This window comes from Amphiura filiformis, chromosome 4 (assembly GCF_039555335.1).
Source record: "Amphiura filiformis chromosome 4, Afil_fr2py, whole genome shotgun sequence".
Classification (NCBI taxonomy): Eukaryota; Metazoa; Echinodermata; class Ophiuroidea; order Amphilepidida; family Amphiuridae; genus Amphiura; species Amphiura filiformis.
In genome coordinates this window covers 35,338,316-35,362,390 of record NC_092631.1, presented here as the reverse complement: position 1 = coordinate 35,362,390, position 24,075 = coordinate 35,338,316, and the positions used below count along the sequence as shown (strand labels likewise).

The 24,075-nt window shown below is 36.5% G+C and overlaps 1 protein-coding gene across 1 annotated transcript in view; it reads right to left on the bottom strand.

Annotated features, from left to right (window-relative positions):
- Window positions 1-24,075, bottom strand: part of LOC140150838 (histone deacetylase 4-like) — a 130,898-nt gene that overhangs the window by 10,376 nt on the left and 96,447 nt on the right. Inside the window, 7 exon segments of the mRNA XM_072172981.1 lie at window positions 2,777-2,944; window positions 6,071-6,248; window positions 11,477-11,585; window positions 12,036-12,138; window positions 15,620-15,754; window positions 22,751-22,866; window positions 23,324-23,574. Coding sequence (XP_072029082.1) covers window positions 2,777-2,944; window positions 6,071-6,248; window positions 11,477-11,585; window positions 12,036-12,138; window positions 15,620-15,754; window positions 22,751-22,866; window positions 23,324-23,574 — 1,060 coding nt within the window.

The following is a 24,075-nucleotide window of genomic DNA, read 5'->3' as shown; positions in this document are numbered from 1 at the left end:
TTCTTGAATGAGTTATGAGTCAGGGATTATATAATTCAATGCTTGGCATGTAACCGTCAATTGTTCATACATTACAGCAATGCATCGTACATATTTAGTCCTAAACATTTATGTTCTTAATATTTTAATAAGCATGAGCTTGCTTTTGCATTCCCAACATTAACATAGCAAATATAACTTTCATTCATAGGTTACTTCATGGAGAGTTTTACAAGTGTTCTGAAATCAAACATGGCCTTGTTTAACTCCTGTACTGTATTAAATCATTATTGTTCTGAGCAACTACCTCCTTCAACAACCTGTATGAGCCTGAAACCAGAAGTATGAATCGAAAAGAGATAATAAATAAAGTTTCCAGTGCTATATAAGTATATGAACTCTATGAAAACTGCACTTTATCAGAAAAGATTATCTTCAACAGCTATGCAAACCATATATCCATTCACATCACCCACTCAAAACCAATTTTAGCCATATAATATGGATGATTCTGCCTTGCCAGGTAAAACCGCAATATCTGCTTTTATAATTACTTCAAGATACTGCCTTTTACTGGACTTATATATCTCCAATACACAGATAGGCCTACAGTATCTGCAATGCCCATTAGTCTGAAGGGTCATTGAAGGGGTAAAGTTAAGGTTTAGGGCATTTAGGTTAGGATGGATTAGGAATCAGTCTAGGGTTAGCATTAGGGTTAGTTTTAGGGATAGGGTTCGGGTAAATGGTAGGATTAGAATTATGATTAGGATTATTGCTTAGGTTAGGTTTAGGGAGAATTTTACGGTTAGCGCAAGGGTTAGGGTTTATAACTAAGTTATTGGGTTTCAGAGTAATGACCCTTTGGACTATCGACCTGTCACTAATTTACTTACAAATATTGCCTTTATGAACAGACTGATTCTAAAAAGCAATTGTCTCCCACGTAAATATGGAGTGTCTTGTTTTGTAACTTGTTCACTGATTGGTCTTGTTGGGGCTAGAACAAGAAACTAGCGATTGGAGAAGACTTTCTCAAAATTGTATTCTTAATTATTTTGTCTATAATTAAATGTGGTCTGTCCTATATGTAATCAGCCTTGCAATTAGCTTTTCTCATCATCATTCATTATTTCTACGTAGATAACGAAAATCTTGGCAAAAGAGGAAGGTCACCAATAATTAAATCGTCTCTGTGCCAAATAATTATCTTTAATATTTGAACAGGTTACATGTCAAAATAGAAGCGCATTTCTACATTATAATTAGGAAGCTGTAACACAATTAATTTGAATAATTAGACCTTGCTGACATCGCCAAACATACCTCATGAAGCCTTTTTGAGTGGTCATTAACTGTAAGACGTCACAAAGATATTTTTATCACAAGAGATACACAAGACCTTTGAGAAGAAACATCAACCTGTTTTCTGTGTGCTGATGGTAAGCACCTGAATACAGTAAACATTTCCAACATGGCCGATAGACCCAATATACAGGGCGGTATTGACCGGATTATCTAATTTTGTACGCACTGATGGCTTACCACAGTGTTGATTGCTCTAATTTGTATGTTAATATATGTTCTGAATTAGACAACCACATGGGACACAGTGACATCGCCCCGATATCTTCATGGTAGAAATCGCCATGGTAGGTTGAATCCACAGCCACCCATGGCCATTTTATTCGGACCTTATGAGATGCATAATTAGCGAAGTGACCTGACTAAGGCTACTGACAATAGCCGGGTAATTGATTTCTCGCTGTGTGAGTAAGCTTGTATACGACATTGCGGTCAATGGTTATACTGCCTCCACTGAGTAGTGAGTGCAGCTATAGCCTGCTGCGCGCTGTAGTCCATACAGGACCAACGCAATATAACATTAGAGTTTTGGTCAGATTTTGAGTTCAAAGCGCCACGGCCAATTTTCAAAGCGCACCCTATGGACTATCATATCTGTTCAACACGTATTTTCAAGTGTATGAGACCACATCTGGTTTCTTGAGAAAAAATCATTTGCGGGAGATATTCATCATTTTCTAACCCAGTATCCGAAGATTTGCGTCTGATCTCATAATCGGGCATAGCAATTCACGTGTATCGATCCCGTGTATTCATTTTAGTGTCTCTGCTGCACCAAATAATTATTAGCCAGGCGATGTCGGTGTGTGGGAGTGATAAAGGTACATACTTTCATCCTACCTTCATGTTAATGTCAGATTTTGTCTTTATTAGACTGGGCTAATCCAATTAAAGCCCACACTCCCTGTGGAAATATCTTCCACAGTGGGAGTATGAATTTCAAATGGAATGAACACATTTAGGCCGCTCCATTTGAATTTCATACACAGTCTGAGAAAGATTCAAGCTAAATATTCCATAGAGGGAAGGTAAGTTTCAAATAGAGTTAGCTAATGTGCTAATTCCATTTGAAATTCATACTCCCCTGTGGAATATATTTCAAAAACCTTCTACAGGGGAAGTATGGACTCCAAATGGATTAGCCTAACTGGCTTTCATGTTTGCCATTTGCACAGTTTACTAGCACATTGATGCTTGTTTTTAAAAGAGGATATCAGACAAGTTGATGCGGATTAGGTCCATATCTTTCCAAATTTGTTCTGAACCAATATCATCCACACTCTCGCTGTGGAAGACTTTGGAAATATCTTCCACAGAGGGAGTATGAATTTTAAATGGAAATAGCACATAAACCGGCGAGCTTATTTGAAACCCTGCCTGTTCTATTCATTTCTGTTTGACACCCATCAGTACGAGTCATCTTAACACTCACCTGCAGAAGTGTTTGTCTCTCTGCCTCCTCTTCATCCTCTTCTTCAATTTCAATTGGTTCCTGTTTGATCTCTGTAATATCCCTGAGATGGGGTGAGCTGCTCTTACTGCGTGGAGACAGGTTCTCTGGCTCCACAGGGCTCGTCTCCCCTACTCCGCTTTCTTGTATCTGTACATTGAAAAGAAACGATGGATACAATTATTAACTTAACCCTAACCGTCCCGTATACTACAAACTACTACTGGATATATGCGCTGTTCGTGCATGCATCCCACGTGGTGTGATGACGCAATCGCCCTAAGTGATATATAGGCACGCAGTTTAAGCTGGCCAGCGAAGCCCAAGACCTGTGGCAAGGTGTCGCCGACCGTGTGCCTGGCATGCGAGGGGTCTCGGGTTCGAATCCCACCCAGAGCAAACAACTTCTTTCCTTCTTTTCTCTCTTTATTCCTTCCTTCTTTCCCTTCCCGTCGCCGAAAAGCCCCTAGGCGGTTAGGGTTAGGAGCTACAAAAAGCACTCCTGATGCCATAAGGAGAGCTTTTGTCAATTTGACAAGATATTTTACAAGATGGGTCTTTGTGGCACGTGACATACATTCTCACACACAATAGTATAACAAGCTATGCAGAACAGCAGCACATATAAGTTTAAAATGTTAAATTTCAACCTTAAAGGACTACATTTTAACTAGTTTTTTTACCATCATAATTGGACTTTTTGACCTCCTCCACCCTATCAAAAGGGCTTTTGTTTGGACATCATCAAACTTTTGGTTTGTTCCCTAATAATGAGATGTATGAATTTACCTAATAAAATGTTATTGTCATTAAACAACTAATTAATTAATAAAGCCATATCTAATTATTAATGAAACCATAATTAATTAATAAAAACCATATCTAATTATTAATGAAACCATATCTCTGTAATATAATTGAATGAATGATGCTGTAATGGTTGGTGTGGTTGGTCCTGCCTGTTGCCCTATATATCCACAAACTCCTGATTTACACTGTAAGCCAAAATAGGCTAATATCCAATGTCAAAGGTCATTAAACCCCACTGAACACTCATTGCTCAAAATCTGACCTAAATTAGTGTTTTTGTATCCAAGACAATCAAAGGTCATTTTATCAATGTACAAAGCATATTGGGGGTCAAAGACCTGTGCCATGAGAGATGAGCATATTATTATGAGGTCCTGATGAAATCAAATTGGTTTGTTTTTCCTGGAAATATAATCAACATCCTATGAATAATTCACTCTCTCTCTCTCTCTCTCAAAATAGATTTGACCTAGTCAGTCTACTCCATGTTTGTGTGTCACTCATGAAGGGCACTATATTGATAATTTGATAAGTTATAGTATTTCTTTGAATATGCCATCGGGTATCACAGGAACTGTGCAGTAGGTCCCTGGGCAAGTGGTCGAGCTTTTATCAAATGTGTCTTGAACTTCAGCGGTACTGTGATAACCGACTGCTTATTCGTGGAAATACTTATTATGAATTCCCATGGAGAAAGCCTATCTACTTATTTGAAATTAATTTGACCTAGTACACTGTATAGGCTGCCCCTGTCAAGGCAAAACTTTGCCCCCGATGAGATATTCTTAAAGTTGTGGTGCTTAGGCAATTGGGTATTAAAACACTGTTCTTCACATCTGCCTCGCAGCTTTACAAATCACTGTGCTCCGTATAGATTTGGATGTTTTGTTTTAATTGATTTGATTTGATTTGATTTGATTTGATTGGGCTTGACAACCCTAAATAACCCAAAAAAGCTCCTTACAAAGTTTATTTTCACTGGGGTCCATGAACACCGGGACGGGTTGAGAACAGTTGGGATTAACATCCTACTCATCTCGAAACTGACTGTGAGCTACATGTACAGTTATGGCTCTCCTGTACACTCGACCAACAGCTTAACATTCCTTCCAAAGGACGGAAAACTCTCATGGTTCATATATCCAATTCTACATGCACCACAGGGAGAGCAGAAGTCTGAATTCAATCTAAACTGAGCTCAAAAAGAAACTTATAATTTTTTACAACTTTTTTTTTTACAAGGTCATATCTTAAAATACTGTCAATCAAAATGAACCAAAATTACACACAGGATTACCTTAATACTCTACTCAAAACACATGTCAGTAACCAAGCAGTTGTCCAACTGACACAACAGCAAAATGCACTGTCATGGGACAGCTTCCTGGACTTCCGTCACTTTCACAGCCCAACATTTGGCACCCAGGACAAAAAATCTGTGAGAATGCACACAAGATCCTTGCACAGATGATAAAACGGTGCTGCTTTCTGCTTTTCATACACTTTTTTTTTTTTTTTGGGCTGGGCTGTGAATGTGGTCCAGAAAGCTGTCCCATGTCAGTGCATTTTGCTGTTGTGTCAGTTGGATAACTGCTTGGTTACTGACATGTGTTAAGAGTAGAGTATTGAAGTAAATCTGTGTGTAATTTTGGTTCAATTTGATGGACAGGATTTCAAGATATGACCTTGTGAAAAATTATAAGTTTCTTTTTGAGCTCAGTTTATAAATATTGCCAATTAAATTTAGCAAGTTTTCCATCACCATGAATTGAACCAGGACCCTCATGCACCAGAGGCAAGAATTCTAAAAACACTGAGCCACACTCTCCCTGCTCTATCATTGATTATCTTTATTAAATACACAGAATGCTACTGCTAGATAAACTTAAAGAATTAAAGTCGCTGTCCTTTCTAATCTGAACTTTAGGCAAAAGGTCTGCAAAATGCTTTTTATAGGTACACATGAGGAGATAACCTCAATATCACCCCACGATTTGAGCTGCACGATTGATCAGGTAGTGATACTTAGTTTGTCTCCTGGTTACCATAAAACCTGGGACAAATATATCAAAGAGGATTGGACACTTCCTATGCAGCGTGTGTTAAAGCAGTATATCCATTTTTGGCTCGCTTTAATCTATTTTTATAATTAGAACTCGCATTCTTTGTTGTATTGCGCAGCATAATACCTTCAATTTACTGATGGATATTACTAATTAATTTGCAATGCTGTTTCCCCATTTTCTTATCATATTAGCTATTTATAAAACTTATCAAGTATGAAGTGTTCTCTACAATGAACAATTGCTGAGTGAATTGGATCACTGTATCAATAACAAAACTTTTGCTATGTAGCTATGTATAATTCATAATAACATTTGTTGCAAGAAAGGACTTTGCATTGGACATTGTCGAGACTCGCATGTGGCCCGCAGGTTAACAGCCCATTTTAAAGTTACCACTCACCTGTCTTTGTTGTTGCAGTGCAATCATCTGCTGTTGATGTTGCTGATGCTGCATGAACTGCTGATGCTGCTGCTGTAACAATAACTGCTGCGGATGCATGGAGGAGGGGGGTTGACCTCGTTGACTGTTGGGTAGAGGCGCTGATTGTGTCCTTGCCAGGGGCCTGTGAAGAGGTCTTCTATGTAAGCCATTGTGCAACGTACGTACGTACCAACAAACATAATGTTTGTCAAGGATGAGGTAGGGTGGATGAAATATATGCGGCATAGGAAGGAAAAGCAGACAAAAACACAACAACATCAACACAAAATGTACGACTTCTAACACTTTGTCACCAAGGAGATCAGGGTCTATCAAATCTGCCGGCTAGGATGGAACTGACTTTTAGTGTGGTGGGGAGCATGAAGACCAATTCATACCAAGCACACATTAGCTAGCAATTGACTCAACCAGCTAGATTTACACACTTTAACTTCAACATGCTGTTTGACTTATCAAAACAAACTAATTCTGTTATTCAGGGATATGAGAATTTGTAGCCTAAAATATCTTGTTTTTTCTCGTTTCTATTTCCTACATTGCCTTAATCTTTAACTTTATCAAAACTGAGCATGCATTAAATGGTTTAAAATCAGTTATTCTCAAAATCATCTCTCCCACACTATTACATACATGCAAGCCTGTTAACTCCCAAAATTCAAATTGCTAATGAAGAATTTGTGATTAAAAAGTTAAAACAGGGTGTTAAGATTGTATAAATAACTTAAATCCATGCAACATGCACTCATTTGAAATAGATTGATCAATAATTAAATATCTATTAAGTTGACTGATCTTTGATATTGTTTTATAATTAACAAAAATTATACAATGTTATTGGTAGGTTGGTAACATGCATTTAACAGAGGGGGGAAGTATCAAGCAAAACTCATTGCAATTAATGCAGGTGTAGCTTTTGGGCTATTCCAGTTGAAATCCCGACACCCCCTATGTACGACATGACCTTAATCTCCCACGCAGGGGGTGTAGACTTCAAATGGAGTCACCCATTCAGGTAACCCATTTGAAAGTCACACTCCCTGTGTGGTGAAAGATATTAAGGTCATGTCTTCCATAGGGGGTATATGGATTTGAACTGGATCCTAAGCTCCATTTTCAATTATCTTAGCCTGTCTTAATATTGGTTTATGTGTACAATGTGTGTGTTCTCTGACACACTTTGTTCAATAGTTGGACACATAGATAAGATTCCATGCAGAGCCAAAACACAAATCCTCAAAGTTGGCCAAGTGGTTAGCAAGTCATACACACACATACAGGACAATGCAACATGCACAATTACATTCAACAAATTAGGAAAGAGCTGCTACAAAAGTGGCATTTTTACACTAAGCATTTATGGAAACTTACAAGCAACCGTCATTCAATTATCATCTTTATTTGGGTTACAAAATGATGAAGAAATTAAAGACTAACGTTTGAAGACAACAAAAGATCTTGTTCTTAGTCCAAACATTTTCATTAAGGAGTGAATATCTAGAAACAAGTCTTATGTGCCAGGAAGATGATTATAATTAGTCCAAACATTAAAGATTGTACCGAAATGATAAAAATAGCACAGAACAAACTGTGTCTACATAACAGTCCACATTTCTTTCAAAGAATACCACTTGATCAGAGCCAGCTTGTACTCCTAGGATTACTGGTATATCAAACTATAGAGATCAACTGTACTAAAAATATATAAAGCCATGCCAAAAAATCTGGGTTTGCAAGCCAAGTGCTAATCTCTGTTGAGCCTTGGCAAAATGATACTTTTCCTGAGTAATTTAGGATTGGCAGAACATATCAGATTGAAAAAGGTCTAGGCATACTTCTTCAGGTGGTTTTTAGAGGCCACTTGTTATTGATGATGGTATGAATCACACAAATTATTATTTTCCCAAATTGCAATGCCAGTACACAACTTGGCTAATAAATCAAAATCATTATGACCCACAAAATGGACTGGTTGCTTGTTTGTTTTTCTTTTGCATATTTTTATGTAACAATGTTTATGTAATCAGAAAGTGCTGTTATCTACTGTTCATTCTCACTAAAACTGGCAAAACAACTTTTATAAAGATGAGCGACCTCTTCCACAGACTGCAAACATCATGCAAGACACCCACATTGCTGTTCTGTCAAATCCTTGTATATATGATTTTGACTACCTCACAGATAATGATTTAATGATCACAAATAATGTTTGATTGCATATGGCCATCTACTGTGCAATCAAAATAATATAATCATTTTAAAATCTTTAGAATCTTTAGAATTTTTAGAATAATCAGATGCGGCAGCTTTCCATGAGGTAGTCAAAAATCACATAAAAGGTTTGGACAGAACAGCGTCAATATGAAATCTGTGAAAGAGGTGGCATTAGATGACATAGAAGCAACAAATAACATGCAACATAACATCAAAGGGAATGGTGCAATGGACATGTGGACATGGGGCGGGTGGAGTATCAAACACAACATACATATCGTCATGGTTTTATTATACTGATGAAATCCAGAAGACTATAGTGTGTCTCATCTCAAGTTGAGAATAATACCTTGTTTTATTTTGCAGTGATGGATTTGAATTACTCGTGCTATCCTAATCCCACGGGACGTATACACATGCGTTTAAGGGTGATTTGTCCATACGGGGGCAACGTAACGGCGTAAAAGGCGCCTATTCCAATCTGCCATTGCAAAATCCAACATGGCGTTACTCTCAACTTGAGACAAGACACACTATATAAACTGTTGTATTATACCAACGGTAAAAGGCAATGTTATCAATTTTGTTCAGTGCAAAGCCACTTGCGTATGTACGCTACCTACACTGGTCACTTATTGGGTTAAGGACAGTTCATTGTACTCTGGTTTTCATCAGAATAAGGAAATCACTACAATATCATAAAATATGCAGTAGCGTAGCCAATGGGGGGAAATGTCCCCTTATGAAAATCTTGCCCACCTGTAGGATGCAGGCGGGCAAAATTGAAAGATTTTAGGGCTTTTTTGACCATTTTGGACAGTCTGTGATCATTTTCATCAAAATTTGCCCCTCTAAAAGTCAACCCCTCCCCCCTTTGAAAAAAACCCCTGGCTACGCTACTGAATACACGGTACATGTATAGTGCCAAAATGTCTCATGTGTTTTTTGTACTTTTAGAAATGAACACATCACTAAAATAATTGAGTAATTTGCTATGCAGTGTTCGAAATAATATTTTTTGGGGGAATTTTGTTCAGATCAAAAACAATTTCTCCATGAAAACAGGCACTATACGTCATAATCTGGTAGTGAATCCTCTGAACATTAGTTACGTTCAAAATTTGCAGTACTCAGAAGCCATGAGTGCATCAAGTAAATGTTTGGTTTCACATGGTTGTGGATATCCACAAAGGATTCACTACCATCAAGTCATTCACAAGTCATGTTAAGGGCTGGGGTATGAACGTTTGGACAGTATTTATTTTGGGACATTAGAGCACATCAGACATGTCGAATTGCATTCTGAATATGAAGAATGTCATTCTGATATCAAATAATTTTGATTTTTGAAATTCGCAATTTAATACACATTTTATGGCAAATCATTAAAATTGATATTTTTGATATTTAACAGTACTTGAAGTAAACTTTATAAATCTGATGATTTATACTTAAAGTGTATGTAGGTGGGATGAAAAGCCGACGATCAATTGAAAATTTTGACCTTTCAGATTGAAGATATGGATTTTTTTCCCAAAACACCAAAAAAATTAGGTCTTTTGGGAAAAAATCCATATCTTCAATATGAAAGGTCAAAATTTTCAATTGACCGTCGGCTTTTCCTCCCTGCTACATACACTTTAAGAATATATCATTAGATTTATATAATTTACTTCGAGGACTGTTATATATCAAAAATTTGAAAAATATCAAATTTTTATAATTTGTCATAAAATTTGTATTATATTGTGATTTTTAAAAATGAAAATTATTTGATATCAGAAAGACATGCTTCAGATTCAGAATGCAATTCGATAGGTCTGAGGTGCTCTCATGTCCCACAAAAATACTGTCGATATGCAATAAACGCTCATTTTGGATCCCTTAAATCATTGTATCTTATTAATAAGCAGATATTAAAGAAGCATTTTGGCAAAATTTGAACTGATACGGTTAAAACAAGAAGTGTTAACTCCCTTCCATAAAAGATGAGAAATGGACTATTCCAGTTGAAATCCATCCACCCCCTATGGAAGATATAACCTTAATCTCCAACACAGGGAGTGGAAATCTACACCCTTGTGTGGAAGATTAAGGTCATGTCTTCCATAGCGGGTGTATGGACTTTAACTTTAATGGCTCAATTCAACACAATCTGATCCATGGCCAAAGAGGTAATTGTGTCATTGAGATGAAAAGACAACAGAAAATGTACATTGTAAATGCTTATTGCAACAAGTATGCTTGAGGTGATCTGATTTCAGCAATAATAGCACACTTATTTACTTCGCAAGTCGAGGATGATAATAAATCATATTTTCATGTGGCTTAGTTAGATCAGATATAGTGTCACAAATATAATATAAGTGCAATTGAGGAGGATAGTTCTAAAAGGGATGAGTTTAAGTCACAAAATCATGAAAATGTAGTTAGTGTCAGTTTCTGCAACAGGGGTTACAACTACACCCTCTGTACAGAGCATTGAAACTGCATGGCTATAACCACCACCTTGCACTGAAACTACATGGACATACCAATCTTCTTTACCATTTTTCTCAAAATGCACTCTGATGTCTGATTTCTCAAAGCTTGGCTAGTACTCAGGCTTCCTAAGCCAGCAGGCTAGCCCTACCAAGTGGATCCATTTTATTGATTTATAGTTTTAGGTGATGTACGATATGAAATTGAATGCACTGGTACATAGGACTAATTGGGCTTAAAGGGCCGTATTGGCCACCCCTACTACATACACCAGGGAGGTGTTCATAATTGGATAATGGCATTTTTTACGATCTAATGTAAAGAATTTGACAACTTGTAAACAGGTTTGAATCTTGGAAATAGAAAAAAGGTCAATAAGATCAAATTTTATGGGTGCTATTGGTGACAGATATGGTGCTTGGCTGGCCTGGTCACCAATTACGGCCCTTTAAGGCTGATGACTTAGGAAGCCTGACCACTAGCCATGCTTCGAGAAACTGGCCCAATGTGACTTAAACCCCATATAGAACTATCATCCTCAACTTATGAAGCAATCATACCGGTACTGAATCATCTGGACCAGAATGGTAAGAATTCCAATTTCCTCATGCCAAGAAAAGAACCTCATGCCAAAATAAGGTAGAACACCCCTGAAACATTTGGTCAACTTACCGTATAAGTCTCTGTGCTATTGGTGTGTTGGCTAAGGTTGGAGGACTACCATCATGCAGGGGGACGCCACCCATCATACCTGACGGGATACCAGCGGCTCCTATTGCACCTGTTCAATTGGTTAATAACATACAAAAAGTTGTTTTATCTTCTTGTTCTTCTAAAGTAGTAGTATGCTGTGACTTCTAATGGGGTGGCAAGTTCAAAATGGAACTTCTTGGATTCCTTCATTGCCAGTAATGAACATCATAATTAATTTATACAATAATTGATCAATTCAAGATAATTCTTTGTACAAAAAATTTAAATCATCAAGTAAATGCTTGACACTTTTCCACAAAACTGCATGGGGGTATTTTATCAAAACATATTTAGCCATTACTATAAAAGCCAGTAAATAGTTGTACATTTTGCATGTATTTTTCCACTACTGATGTAAAATGCACACTACCTTCTACTAGGCTGTACCATGCAGAATGATGGATGCGCGCCAAACATCCAACAATACACTAACCTTAACGCAATACAAGATTTATTTGTGAGTTTTCTTTGCACTTACCAGCGGGGACTGCAGGAATGAATGCAGGTGTAATGACTGCACCAGGAGGTAGGGGATTACTCAGACGCAGAGCCTCTCCTCCTAACCCTGTCTTAGATCCAGCCTGAAAAATATCAAGCAAACAATGCTATCATTTAGACTTTACAAATCCATCTTACTGTGACAATTTTGAACCAAAACAGTGTTTCTACTTATACTTACAATACAGCAAAACATGAGGTTTGGCCATACCGTTATTACCAACTTGGGTTTGGCAATACCGTTTCCAGCATGGGTATGGCCACACCATTACCAACTTGCCTGCCTATTACTTGTATTACTATTACTTTTTGCACCCATAGCACTTAACTGTTACATAGTGTAACACTGTAAAAATCTACTCGCAGAAAGTTGAATTTTGGCATACCATGTTGTACCTAACAAAAGGAGGGTATGTTGTGGCTGCCATTTTGGATGTAACAGGTCAAACATGTTCTTCATACAAACACGCTGTAAGTTTGTTTTTCCTAGGTGAAAGCTAACTTTCAGGGATGAAAGTGGCCTGAAGTGACTTGGCAGGAAAAGCCTGAAAAAGAGCGTAAATTTGGGCTATAAAGCCTCAAAACGGGCTGAAAATAAATAAAAGTGCGGAAATTTGGAGTAGCAAAAGGCCTGAAATCAGGCAATTGCCTGAAAAATGACATCCCTGTAACTTTAAATAGATGACTAGTTTGTTTTCTTTTTGTTTCTTAGCGGGTTTTCTGGATTCACTATTACCAAATGGCACACATAAACAGAGCAGAAAATGTTATCACTTTCCTAATCAAATCCAATATCCGAACATTACTTCCTTTACTCAACGACATCCTGTAGGAACCTTTTAATTTCGTATCATCAATCCATGCTATTTCTACCTAATAAAAGGCTTTTGACCTTTTAGTGGAAAGGTTTCAAGGATATTGCTACCAAAAAGAAAACTTAACATTGAATTATTTGAATACATTGTAAACCTGAAATAGCCTCTTTCCCGGTCCTTCTGTCCCCCCGGACTGATGCCCATGGTCTGTACACACTTATATCATTTATGTAACTTTCTACTTATCTAACCTCATGAGTACTACCTGCTCATTGGTTCCAATAAAAGGACTATTTTGATTTGAGCCAACCAGCAACATGGTAAGAATGGTGGTAGGGCTGACTGCGGATTGAGCTTAAATATTTAGAAGCTGTATTTTACTTGGTCACTCAGCTGAGTATATCGTGTGATCAACCAATCAGATATGTTGTAAGAAATGCAGTAGTTCTCAGGAGGTTAGCAGTCTTATGAAATGTTTTTGACCTGAAGTAAGATTTCTTGGTCATATTTTAAACACACACACAACAGAAGAAAAGTTTACATTGAACAGACCAAACTACATGTAGGCCCTATGTTAAATTTGATTGTGTGGTATACCTCAAATAGAAAGCTATATAATATATTTATCCTTTAGTTGACAAGAATTCTGTAATCTCATTGGTCAAACACCACTTGGATAAAAATCTGTATTACCTCGTACTCCTCATTAATATACAGGCAGGTAATATTTCCCATATTACCTGTGTAGTGCGTAGTCCTAACAAGCGTGCGTCTGCGTAATATGGCTTGCGCAATATCCTAAGACTCGCATGGCATGGCTGCACTGTTAACAAGCATGGAAAAACTAGCCTACTTTTCAGCAAGATTATCAAACTAAATATCTTCAGCAATGTTTGCGAACAAGTCTGAAGATAATAAAATTCATGTTCACTAAAGGATAAAATCGTTACCCCCTGTTTGTTCTCACGAAATACGGGAAAATATCTATTGTCTGGTGTATGGCACCAGACCGTAGATATTTTCCTGTATTTCATGAACAAACAGGGGGTAACTAATAATATATGTACTAATACTGTCTCTGTGGTATTTTGATTGTCATTTCAATACCTTGGATTGAAATCATGTGTCTTCTTTACATTATGAACAATATGTTAAACAGAGCTCATATAGTATATCACCAATCTTACAATCAACTTGTAATCTTTAGAGTTGCTTGAGCTCCAGAAAAGATCATATGTGTCAAATGTTAACAAAAAATTTCACACAAAAGTGGTCAACATCCTCTTGTTTCAGTCACCCACCAATTGCACTATCCCATAACATTACACATAGTATAAACATCAAGGTCACAAAGATTCCATATGCAATATCATGCAAACTACACTTTATCATAATACCAAAATATTCTCATCTATTACCGGGCAAGTCACTACACCTCTGTGTGTGTTTAATCATTAATTAACAAATTAATTATTTAATTGTTGTCTTCCCTTTTCAGTTAGAATTGACCAACCAAATTGTCAACAACATTCCAAAGTAAACATTTTTGGTAGGACAGCCTGAAAAGGAGAAACACTTTGATGAAATGGCTATAGTTGAGCACAAATATGCAAAATGCACCTTACCCACTAAAGCTCACTAAATGCAATTCCTCAAAACCATATGTAAAACCTTACAGATGAGAATATTTGGGTTCAACAACATATCAGAAAAAACAGGCAAGATGCAAGCACAATGCTGACAAAGATTTAGAAAGGATGGTTGGATGGGATCTAGAAGAAAGAGGGATCAGGTATATGATGATGATTAGAAAGAAATAGAAAGAATGTATACCAACCAATATATAATAACAACTTTATATATATTTATCATTTTAATGCCTAACATATGAAAGGCCGAGAAACCATGTTGTTTTCTGATTCAGTATACTCCCATATTTGCCATTTCATTATTAAAGTTTAAATATCTATACTATAATTTTACTGATAGATACATAATGCCCATTGTAAAACTGATTTCTTTGGATTCAATAACAATCCTTTCCATGTATCTCTTCAAGTTCAAGAACACACAATAAAACCATCATACATAACAACACAAACAGATAAACAATGAAAGTATAAAAATAAAATAAACATTTAACATTAACTAATGTAGGTATTCCACAAGGATTCGTTCAGGGTCCCAAATAAACAGATAAACAATGAAAGTATAAAAATAAAATAATCATTTTACATTAACTAATGTAGGTATTCCACAAGGATTCATTCAGGGTCCCAAAGTTTTCAACCTACCACGTGAGACAGTCTACAGATTGTTACTTCTATGAATATATTCAAAAACACTGAACAACTTGTTGTGAGAATCCTGTTACGTTTCAAAAATGCCTCCCATTATACAATTAATTGGTTATCTCTCAAAATGTATGATCTACTTTTATATACAATCTATGGATTTGCCTATAGGAAAGTAAATGCCATTTTGACAAATCTTACCATTTATAGACGATTGAATTCTATACAGTACAGAACAGCACAGATTTACATAACACCAATTGCTGTACAAAGTGCTGTACAAAAGTACGAGAAAAACGCTGATGAGTTCCCCAAGGCTCAATCATTGGTCCCATAATGCATACCTTTTCTAATATTGTGTTGAGTGTATCTGTGTGTGCCTTTGTGTCTACAACTTAAAAAAATAATTGAGAGTGCCTCAAGGTTCATACCTTGGTCCCAAAGTGCATACGTACCATTTGTGGCGAGTGTTGGCCTGAAGAAGGTAGCCCCAGTGAGATGTTGGGCAGTGAGGGTGGCGTGTACAAGTTGAGATCACTGGTGCTTTGGCTATACATGCGATTCATCAACATTGGGTAGCCTCCGTATTCCTAAAGATATGACAGGCATGCAGTGAGGAGCAGATATATATAGAGAGACAATACTATACACTAAAACAATATACAAAGTGCTTAAATCCCTCTTGCTTTTTTCACCTATCATGATCAATATTGTGATTTCTTTAATAGCTATGTCCACATCCTAATCAACAATGTATCCATACAACAAAGTGATTGGTATAATGTTATGAGCTCTTATTGTCAAATCAATAGAAATATTAACTGTTAAAACTGATGATCCTACTTCAAATTCACTCCTACATTACATCGTTAGTATAGTGGTTCAGAAACATCGCATGACATACACAGTTATACAGTCAAAAATCACGACCATGATTATGATTGAATACTGGTGAAGTTACATAATGATATGCATGGACTTGTCACCCACTGCTAGTCATATTATTAGACACATATTTTGATTATTGAAAACATGATTGTAGATCCCATCTATCACCTTGCATACAGGGGTGCAAGTGCAGTGCTATGAATATTGAATATGGCTGGCTCTCGTTCAAGAGAAAGATAATGTGGTAATATTGAGATCATTAAAAGGGACCCAATATTTACCCTAATAAGTAATATACCACTCCAATAATTGTGTTGAAAATGAAATCAACTGAACAGCAAAACCTGACACCAATGCCTGCTTCATTTGAAACAAGGTCATAGAACCATGCCCTCTGGGTATGACAATGTTTACAATACGCATTAACTTATCCGCGTCAAATGATACATAAAAATACACTGGTTATATCAGCCTTCAAATCTGATTGCATCTAAATCTAAGCACACTCTGCTATGTTTAGCAACCCTCTGGGCCAGTGTGATATGCTATTCCAATTAAAACCCATACACCCCTGTGGAAGAAATGACCTTAATCTTCCACACAGGGAGTGTGAATTTCAAATGGGGTTACCTGAATGGGTGACTCCATTTGAAATCTACACCCCTGTGTGGGATATTAATAAAGTCACATCTCCAGTAGGTGTGGGGATTTCAATTGGAATTGCCATTACTGCTCTGTATGTAGGATGGCAGATTATACATTGGATGCTACTGTGTGTTTCAAACACAAGAGTATCATGGAGGCAGATGTATGGAAGAAATCACTGTGAACTAGGTGAATGGTGATCAAAACTTGGGACTAACCAACCATTTTAATAGTTCTTTGCAAGTGGTTTATAGTATTAAAAGCCCAACTATGCCTTACATCCTTACAAATGCATGATTTGATCAAATAGGGACATGCCATTCTGGGATTTGATAAAAGCCTTCATGAAATGTTTTGGATAATAATCATAATCATGCTAATACTAACGAATATGACAAAATAGCATATATTTTTATCCAGGACACAATGTAAACTTCATTTTTTTTTTGGTGTAGGTTTACTAATCAACTTATCAAGTCGACTGCACCTAAAGAACACTATAATCCCGGCTGAAATTAAATTATGATGCCATAAATAGCATCGTCCCGCTCCCTCACATACATCGTATCAACGCATCTCTAATACGCCACTTATGCAATGTTATTCATTGAGTCAGCTAGCTGGATACAAATTTTGTTATCTTTTTGGTTTTGATACTAACTAATAATTACATCCATCGTTTGAATAGCCTTGTCAAATATTTGATTAAAAGCAATAATATACTGCGAGTAAATTGTCAAATTCTGTGCATGTTTCTATAGAATGTTATTATGAAAAAGAACAAAAAAGTTGGATTCAACTCAAAATGAGAAAAAGTCGGCTTGAAAAGAAATCAACAGAAACAACATCAGGAAGATTTCACCTTGCGTAAGAAAAACAACCAGCTATTAATAGCCATAGATAAATACATATTATCAAAATACAAAAGATAATAATTGCTTGTTGAGTAATCTGAGAGTTTAATGTCGTTGTAATTGAAAACAAGGATGACCAAATAGCAATGGAAAGTGTATTGATAACGCGATAACATAGCGCAATGCTATTTTCAGCCTAACCTTGATTCGGAGTGCTCAGGATGTTCGATAGCATCTTTGTATCGACTTAAGATGTTTATTTTTCATATGTCAAAGACTATATTTCAGTATTACTTACTGTTTTGATCGAATAGCAAAATAATTAACTTACTATGATAGCACTTTTTTATACAATGGAAAATCTTCAAGTTCAATTCATTAAAAAAAAATGGGGTGGGGGAAATATGTTCCTTATATGCAATATATAGCAAGGTGAAATAAAGAGCGCAGCAGAGGAGCCTGAAAAATATGTTGCAAATAGTCAATGAATTGAAAACAAATCTCAGGAACTCTTCTTGATCTCTTAGGAATGCCTCTTCAGTTCAACAGTTGTTGACAACCCAAATGGCTTGACACAGTTTTGCCGCCCAAAACATTTGCTATACACATCAGTTGCAACAAACCAATCACCAGTTCCAAGTTACTTGTCAACTGGGTCTAAGCTCCTAAGCTAGAACTGAGCTAGTTGGAGTTTATATATATCATAGGGTATCAGACATTACTGAGCTACCAATACCATACACATTTTAAAAGAGCCCAACCCTACCCAAAGAGAGATAGAGCCTTGGACTTTCCAAAAATATAGGACTCTCTACTAGAAACACCATCCAAAATACCAAAATATCATAAAAGGACTTTGTCAATATTCAAAAAAATTACACTTGCTGGCAGAAAAGAACAGCACTTGTTTACATTTTGAGAGCGTAGCATAAACACGAAAGTAGGGTTCTGATTGGCTAATTCAATACTCTTACAATCGTAATAACAGACCAGTAATCTGATTGGACAACTTTGTGTCAAAGCGTTGGTAACACCAATCCGATCAAGTGAGTGTCGTTCATTTCTGACAGCCCGTGTAAAGAATTAGTCAATCAACAGCAGTATGCCGAGATTTGCTTCTCTCAAATTCTTACAAATTCTTAAAAATGTTTGAATGTTGTTGAACATTGTTACATTCTTTACTTTTAAATTGTCTTCAAAACTGAACACCAATTAAAAGTGACCAAAAATTTATTGAGCATATTTTGTTAATTCACTTTTTCAAAATCGAAAAACACTATCAGAAATTGAACACAAAATGTGCATTATTAACAATTTCTATATTCATCTTTCTATAAACACTTATTTAAAAACATTCTCCCCACAATTTGATAACGCTATATTCGTCTTCAGCCTCAGGGGAACCACCATATCTTTTCAGCCTTCCATTCCACTCAGACAATGATGATTCACACATGAAACTGAATCTAGATTGGTTCAGATCATTGTAGATTCACATCATTTAGAAAGAATCCACATCAGTGCCATCCAAAGCAAATAAAAAAACAATCACATCATTGAATATGTATGAGCTGCCAATCCAGTGAAAATATAATGTAATACCCTTCTGCATACCCAATTCAAACATATTGAGTTTTTAAAAGCACTGAATTTAAAACCATTATCAGTTCCATTAGCTATGCACATACGGTAATCTTTGTGCATTTTTTACATCTTTCGCAAAAGTCACTTTGGTAATAGAACCTATAATATAACAACTATCCACTCTAATTAAGATAGGCTTACACTTCCCTCAGTGCTATAATTTATTCAATTTTAGTTCGGATTTTATTACAATTGTAACAATCAAAATGAAAAATAAAATTCTGAATACATATGGGACATATCAAGACATATTCTGATATCATTAATGCTTAACATTTTGTTAGTTGAAATTGTATAAGTAGCCTATGTCCTATGTTTTACACTTAATATGAGTTGCGGGCATTACTGTTCAACTGTCATAATTAATCTGTGAAGACTGTTAACAACAATGCATCATGGATACAGTCTCCTTAAAATATCTTCTTATGATCAATGCATGCAGGCAAAATATTAACTTAAATTCAAGGAATGCGGGCAATTCATTAATCTTGATATTCTTTACTGAGAAGTTGAGCCGAGGGATGACATATTTTACAGCTGGAAATTTATACGGTTTTCAATTTACAGTTGCAGAAGGTTTAGCAGTTTGTTTTATTATTCACAGATTTTTAAATTACAATTTAAATTTAAAAGCATTAATATAAAACATATAATTTGTTATACAATAAATTTGCTATCTGTAATCCACCTATGACATTATCACAGAATTAACTGATTTTTGCTTTATTTTCCAGTTACATCTTTTGTAAGCACCCCTACGGGATGTTTAAGTGTTTGACCAAAAGATATAATTATCTTTTGAGACTTACAGCATTCAACTAATTAGGGTACTGTATAACCTTTACCATAAAAACCCGAGTAGTCTATAAATAAAGTTTATACCGTCTTCTGGGAGATATGTGAGGATATATATGGTGTGAGTTGCATAAGGATAAAGAACTTATTGCTGTCTTTATTCCTAAATGGATTAATTAGTGAGTGCACACAAGCATGCAATATGATAATGCTATGAACGTGATCAACACTAAAAAAGCACACAAATACACACACAGGCCAACAATGCGGGCAATGTTTACAAGTATGAAACAATTAAAACATGCACTGCACATGAACACAAGATGCACTGAGACCCATTTCCCACCACACACAAATGCAATCATTTAATGATTCACTACTCTAGAATATAGAAGTTACTTGTTGAATATTGATTTCAAGATTGTGAAAACTCTGCAACCTGTTTATCAGACTCTTTATGAACGAATGCTCCCCACAAAGTATTTATCCCTGTGAGATTTGAAGCAAAGTAGGCCTTTGCTGAAAAAGTTCTCCACCTGCCTACCTTCCCGGTCGGTTTTATCCATTCGTTTGTTTGCATAAGTATATTTTTGGCTCCCCGGATAGACCACTCTACTTTGTTTATATAAACAGAATTACATCTATTTCTAGACCTGTCGAGGGACTCCAGTGAAAACTTGTGGATTTCATCAGAGAAATATTCCCACTTAGATTGCTGAGCTAATGTTATTGGCAGCTTCAACAGGGCTTTGTTTTTGTGCCACTTGATGTGAACATGCAATAATAAAACTTTGCGGTGACGCTCGCAAATGAAGTCATTTTCTATCTATGGTCATTTTCCAAACCAAAACCATTTCAAAAATATCTTTCTTTTGTTTTAATTATCGTAAGTTTTATTGTTAAAATCATTACAAAATTATATTTAAAATTATATTTTCAATTAAATTTGGATCTAAAGCATTGAACGTCTTACCCACACATATATGCGCACAGGTGCACATTCACAAGCACACCCCTACATACACCCCCACACAAACCCCACCCCCACCCCAATTAAGTTTTTGTGTGGCATATTATATCGCTTGCTCATTTCTGCCAGTTTATTTAAGTGTGCATACAAGTACATGTGTACATAATTAAGTGAACACCTACTACATATACTAAACATGCAAAAGTCTGAAAATGTATGAAGTAAAAAAGTAAGTTAAGTAAGCCTTTGTTACAGGCCACAGAAGGAGCATGCAGTTAGTAGGTGAAGTGAAGTGGCTAATACTCAGCTCATCAGTTTTATTGACAGAACAAGTAATATTCTACATCTAGTTTTCCTGCGCAAGTTGTGAACAAAAATGCTGCAGTTTTTATACGCTAAGAAGTGTGTGGGTGTGAAAAGGCCAATATGTAGTTTGACTATTTTGTGTGCATCTTGCCATCGGTGAGTGTCAAATGCATACTAAACACATCAAAAGAAATAAGTCCCCCTCTGAACATGTCATCATAACATTGTAAGGTTTCGTTTTGTACCAATAAAACTAACTTTGAAATAATTATATGACTGTTTACTAAGTGCTGTGTGAAAATGAGAGATTTCCATGACTTCAGGACTGAATGAGCCTAAATTGAAGGCAAAAACTGCCCTTTTCAAAAGTCACAAAGTAGGCCTATGCTTGTCACAAAAGTTGATTCATGGCTTGTTACTAATGGAAAACCCCATGTGTTTGAGTGCAGTTTAAAATCCTCACCAAGTGAACATTTACTAATGTGTATCGATCCCCTTGGTGCAGAGTTCAGCACAGTGATCTGTATGATGGCCAGTTCCATTCCTTGTCCCAATACGCCTTGCAGTTAACAAGCATAGGCCTACTTTGTGACTTTTGGAAAGGGCAGTTTTTGTCTTCAATTTGGGTTCATTCAGCCATGAAGTCATGGACATCTTTCATTTTCACAAAACACTTAGTAAACAATCATATAATTATTTCTAAGTAAGTTTTATTGGTACAAAGTTTTACTTTACGATGTTATGACGAAATTTTCAGAGGGGGACTTATTTCTTTTGATGTGTTTACATGCTACTGGACTACACCATTTGGATGCATTTTACATGCACCTGTTGCAAAAAGCAGGCAAAACATCAAACTATATACTAGCTAGCACTAAATAGTGATTTGACATGGAATTCAGGCAATAATTCTCTGGGTACTAGAGAGTGCTATTGATAGGCTAATGCAACTAGTGAGATTTTTTTTCAAAGAAATCTTAGTCCTAATTTTTATAGTTCTTCCACTTCATTACCTATGCCTTTGCATATAATCACTTGCAATGCTGTTTATGTACTACCTTTTCTTCCTAAACTTCTTCCTAACTCAACAATAATCCATTAATATTGTTGATTTCTGTGTGCTAACAAACAGAACCGTCCTCCCTTGATATGATAACTACATTGCAATTGTATGGAGTATCAATCCTACATTTATTTATTAATATAGGAGTTCCACAAGGCTCAATTATGGGTCCACATAGAATTAGGCTCATAACAACTGCTACTTGCACATAATTAACAAAACAAAATATTGTCTACATTTGTATCTTAGGACATGACATGTGCTACCTACCTAGGTTGAATTTGTATGCACATACTTGGAAAAGAATATTCAACTTCTCACACAAGATGCAAGTATCATAGCACAGTCCCACTTGCCAAAGTTCAACCTTATATGGATGTTACATTCTTTTTAATCAATCAATGTGAACTGTGCAACCTACCTCTGGAACAGCAGCTGCAGCAGCCAGGCCATTGCTACCATCAGGGCATGGTGCATTTCCACTCAGGGGGGAGCTAGGCCCTGAGCCAGGTGTACTGCTTGATGGGGACGTATCCACTGTTGAAAATAAACACAACTACATAATGTATTATAAGGTTTTGGATCACTGTTAAAATCTCTGCAGGACAAAAAAAAATTCCCCACAACTCCCCTGGAAATAGCGAGGCAGATGACCTATGATATAGACCTTGTTACCATAGGTTCTGATCCGGGTGAAACACCCAATTGTCAGCTACACTTGCCCGTCCTGAAAAAATGCCCCAACCTGTTATCTACTGCGAACCCCTTCACCAGGTCACTTGGCCTAATTGAAGTTACATCAGCGTTATCTCCCTGATTTCAGCTGCTAAATGCCTAGATATATGCTTGACATTATAACTGTGGTTTGAACAGTTCTTACTCATTGATTTCATAAGCTGCTAACACCAACAATGTGGTATTGTTCTAAAAACTGTCAAATTTGACAAAAGAAAAGCAACCACTGCCCTATTGCACAACAATATCTGCTACGTACACTGACCATTGAGTGGTTTCCTCTTCTGAAGGCCTGCCATCACGTCTCTTCTTCTTGGCAACAAAGGACTTCCGTGACTCCGCCTCTCGGCCACTTTTTCCTTTAATCGTGACCGTACTTTGAGATTGGAATCCGAGGCAGTTTTTCTGAGGGGATGTAAGTTGCTACTGTCGTATAGGCCAAACTGTGGCTGATGGTACTGAGGCGACATGTGAGGTGGCGAGTGGTGATCTAATGACCCCGGTGGTGTCCTGTGGAAGACAAAGAGTACACTTCAGAATAGGTGCACACAATGTATCATCAAATATCATGGGGGAAATTGCGAGTCATCTCATCATCAAGGGCTTATTTACACTTGTTTGCCAAAGTACCTTGTATGTGCATAAACGTGGCGGCATGATCCTCATTAGACAACTGAAACCTGATTTATCAGGTCTGGTAAATAATGTGTGATGTTATTTCTAACTGGCTGTGTACCAATCTGTTTCTTTAACATTTTCTATAAGTACTACAAGAAGACGTCCCATCTCTGTAGCATACCGGGTTGTGAAGTTATGATATTTTGACATACATATGCTTCTTATTCTACACTCCTATTGTGTTCATGCTCCTTATTTCTGCCTATAATTTATATTCAATATATCCAACATTGGCCTGAGTAGATCAGATGGTATCACAAATTGGGCTATTCCATTTAAAATCCACACTTCAGATTTTGGAAATATCTTCCACAGGGGGAGTATGAATTTCAA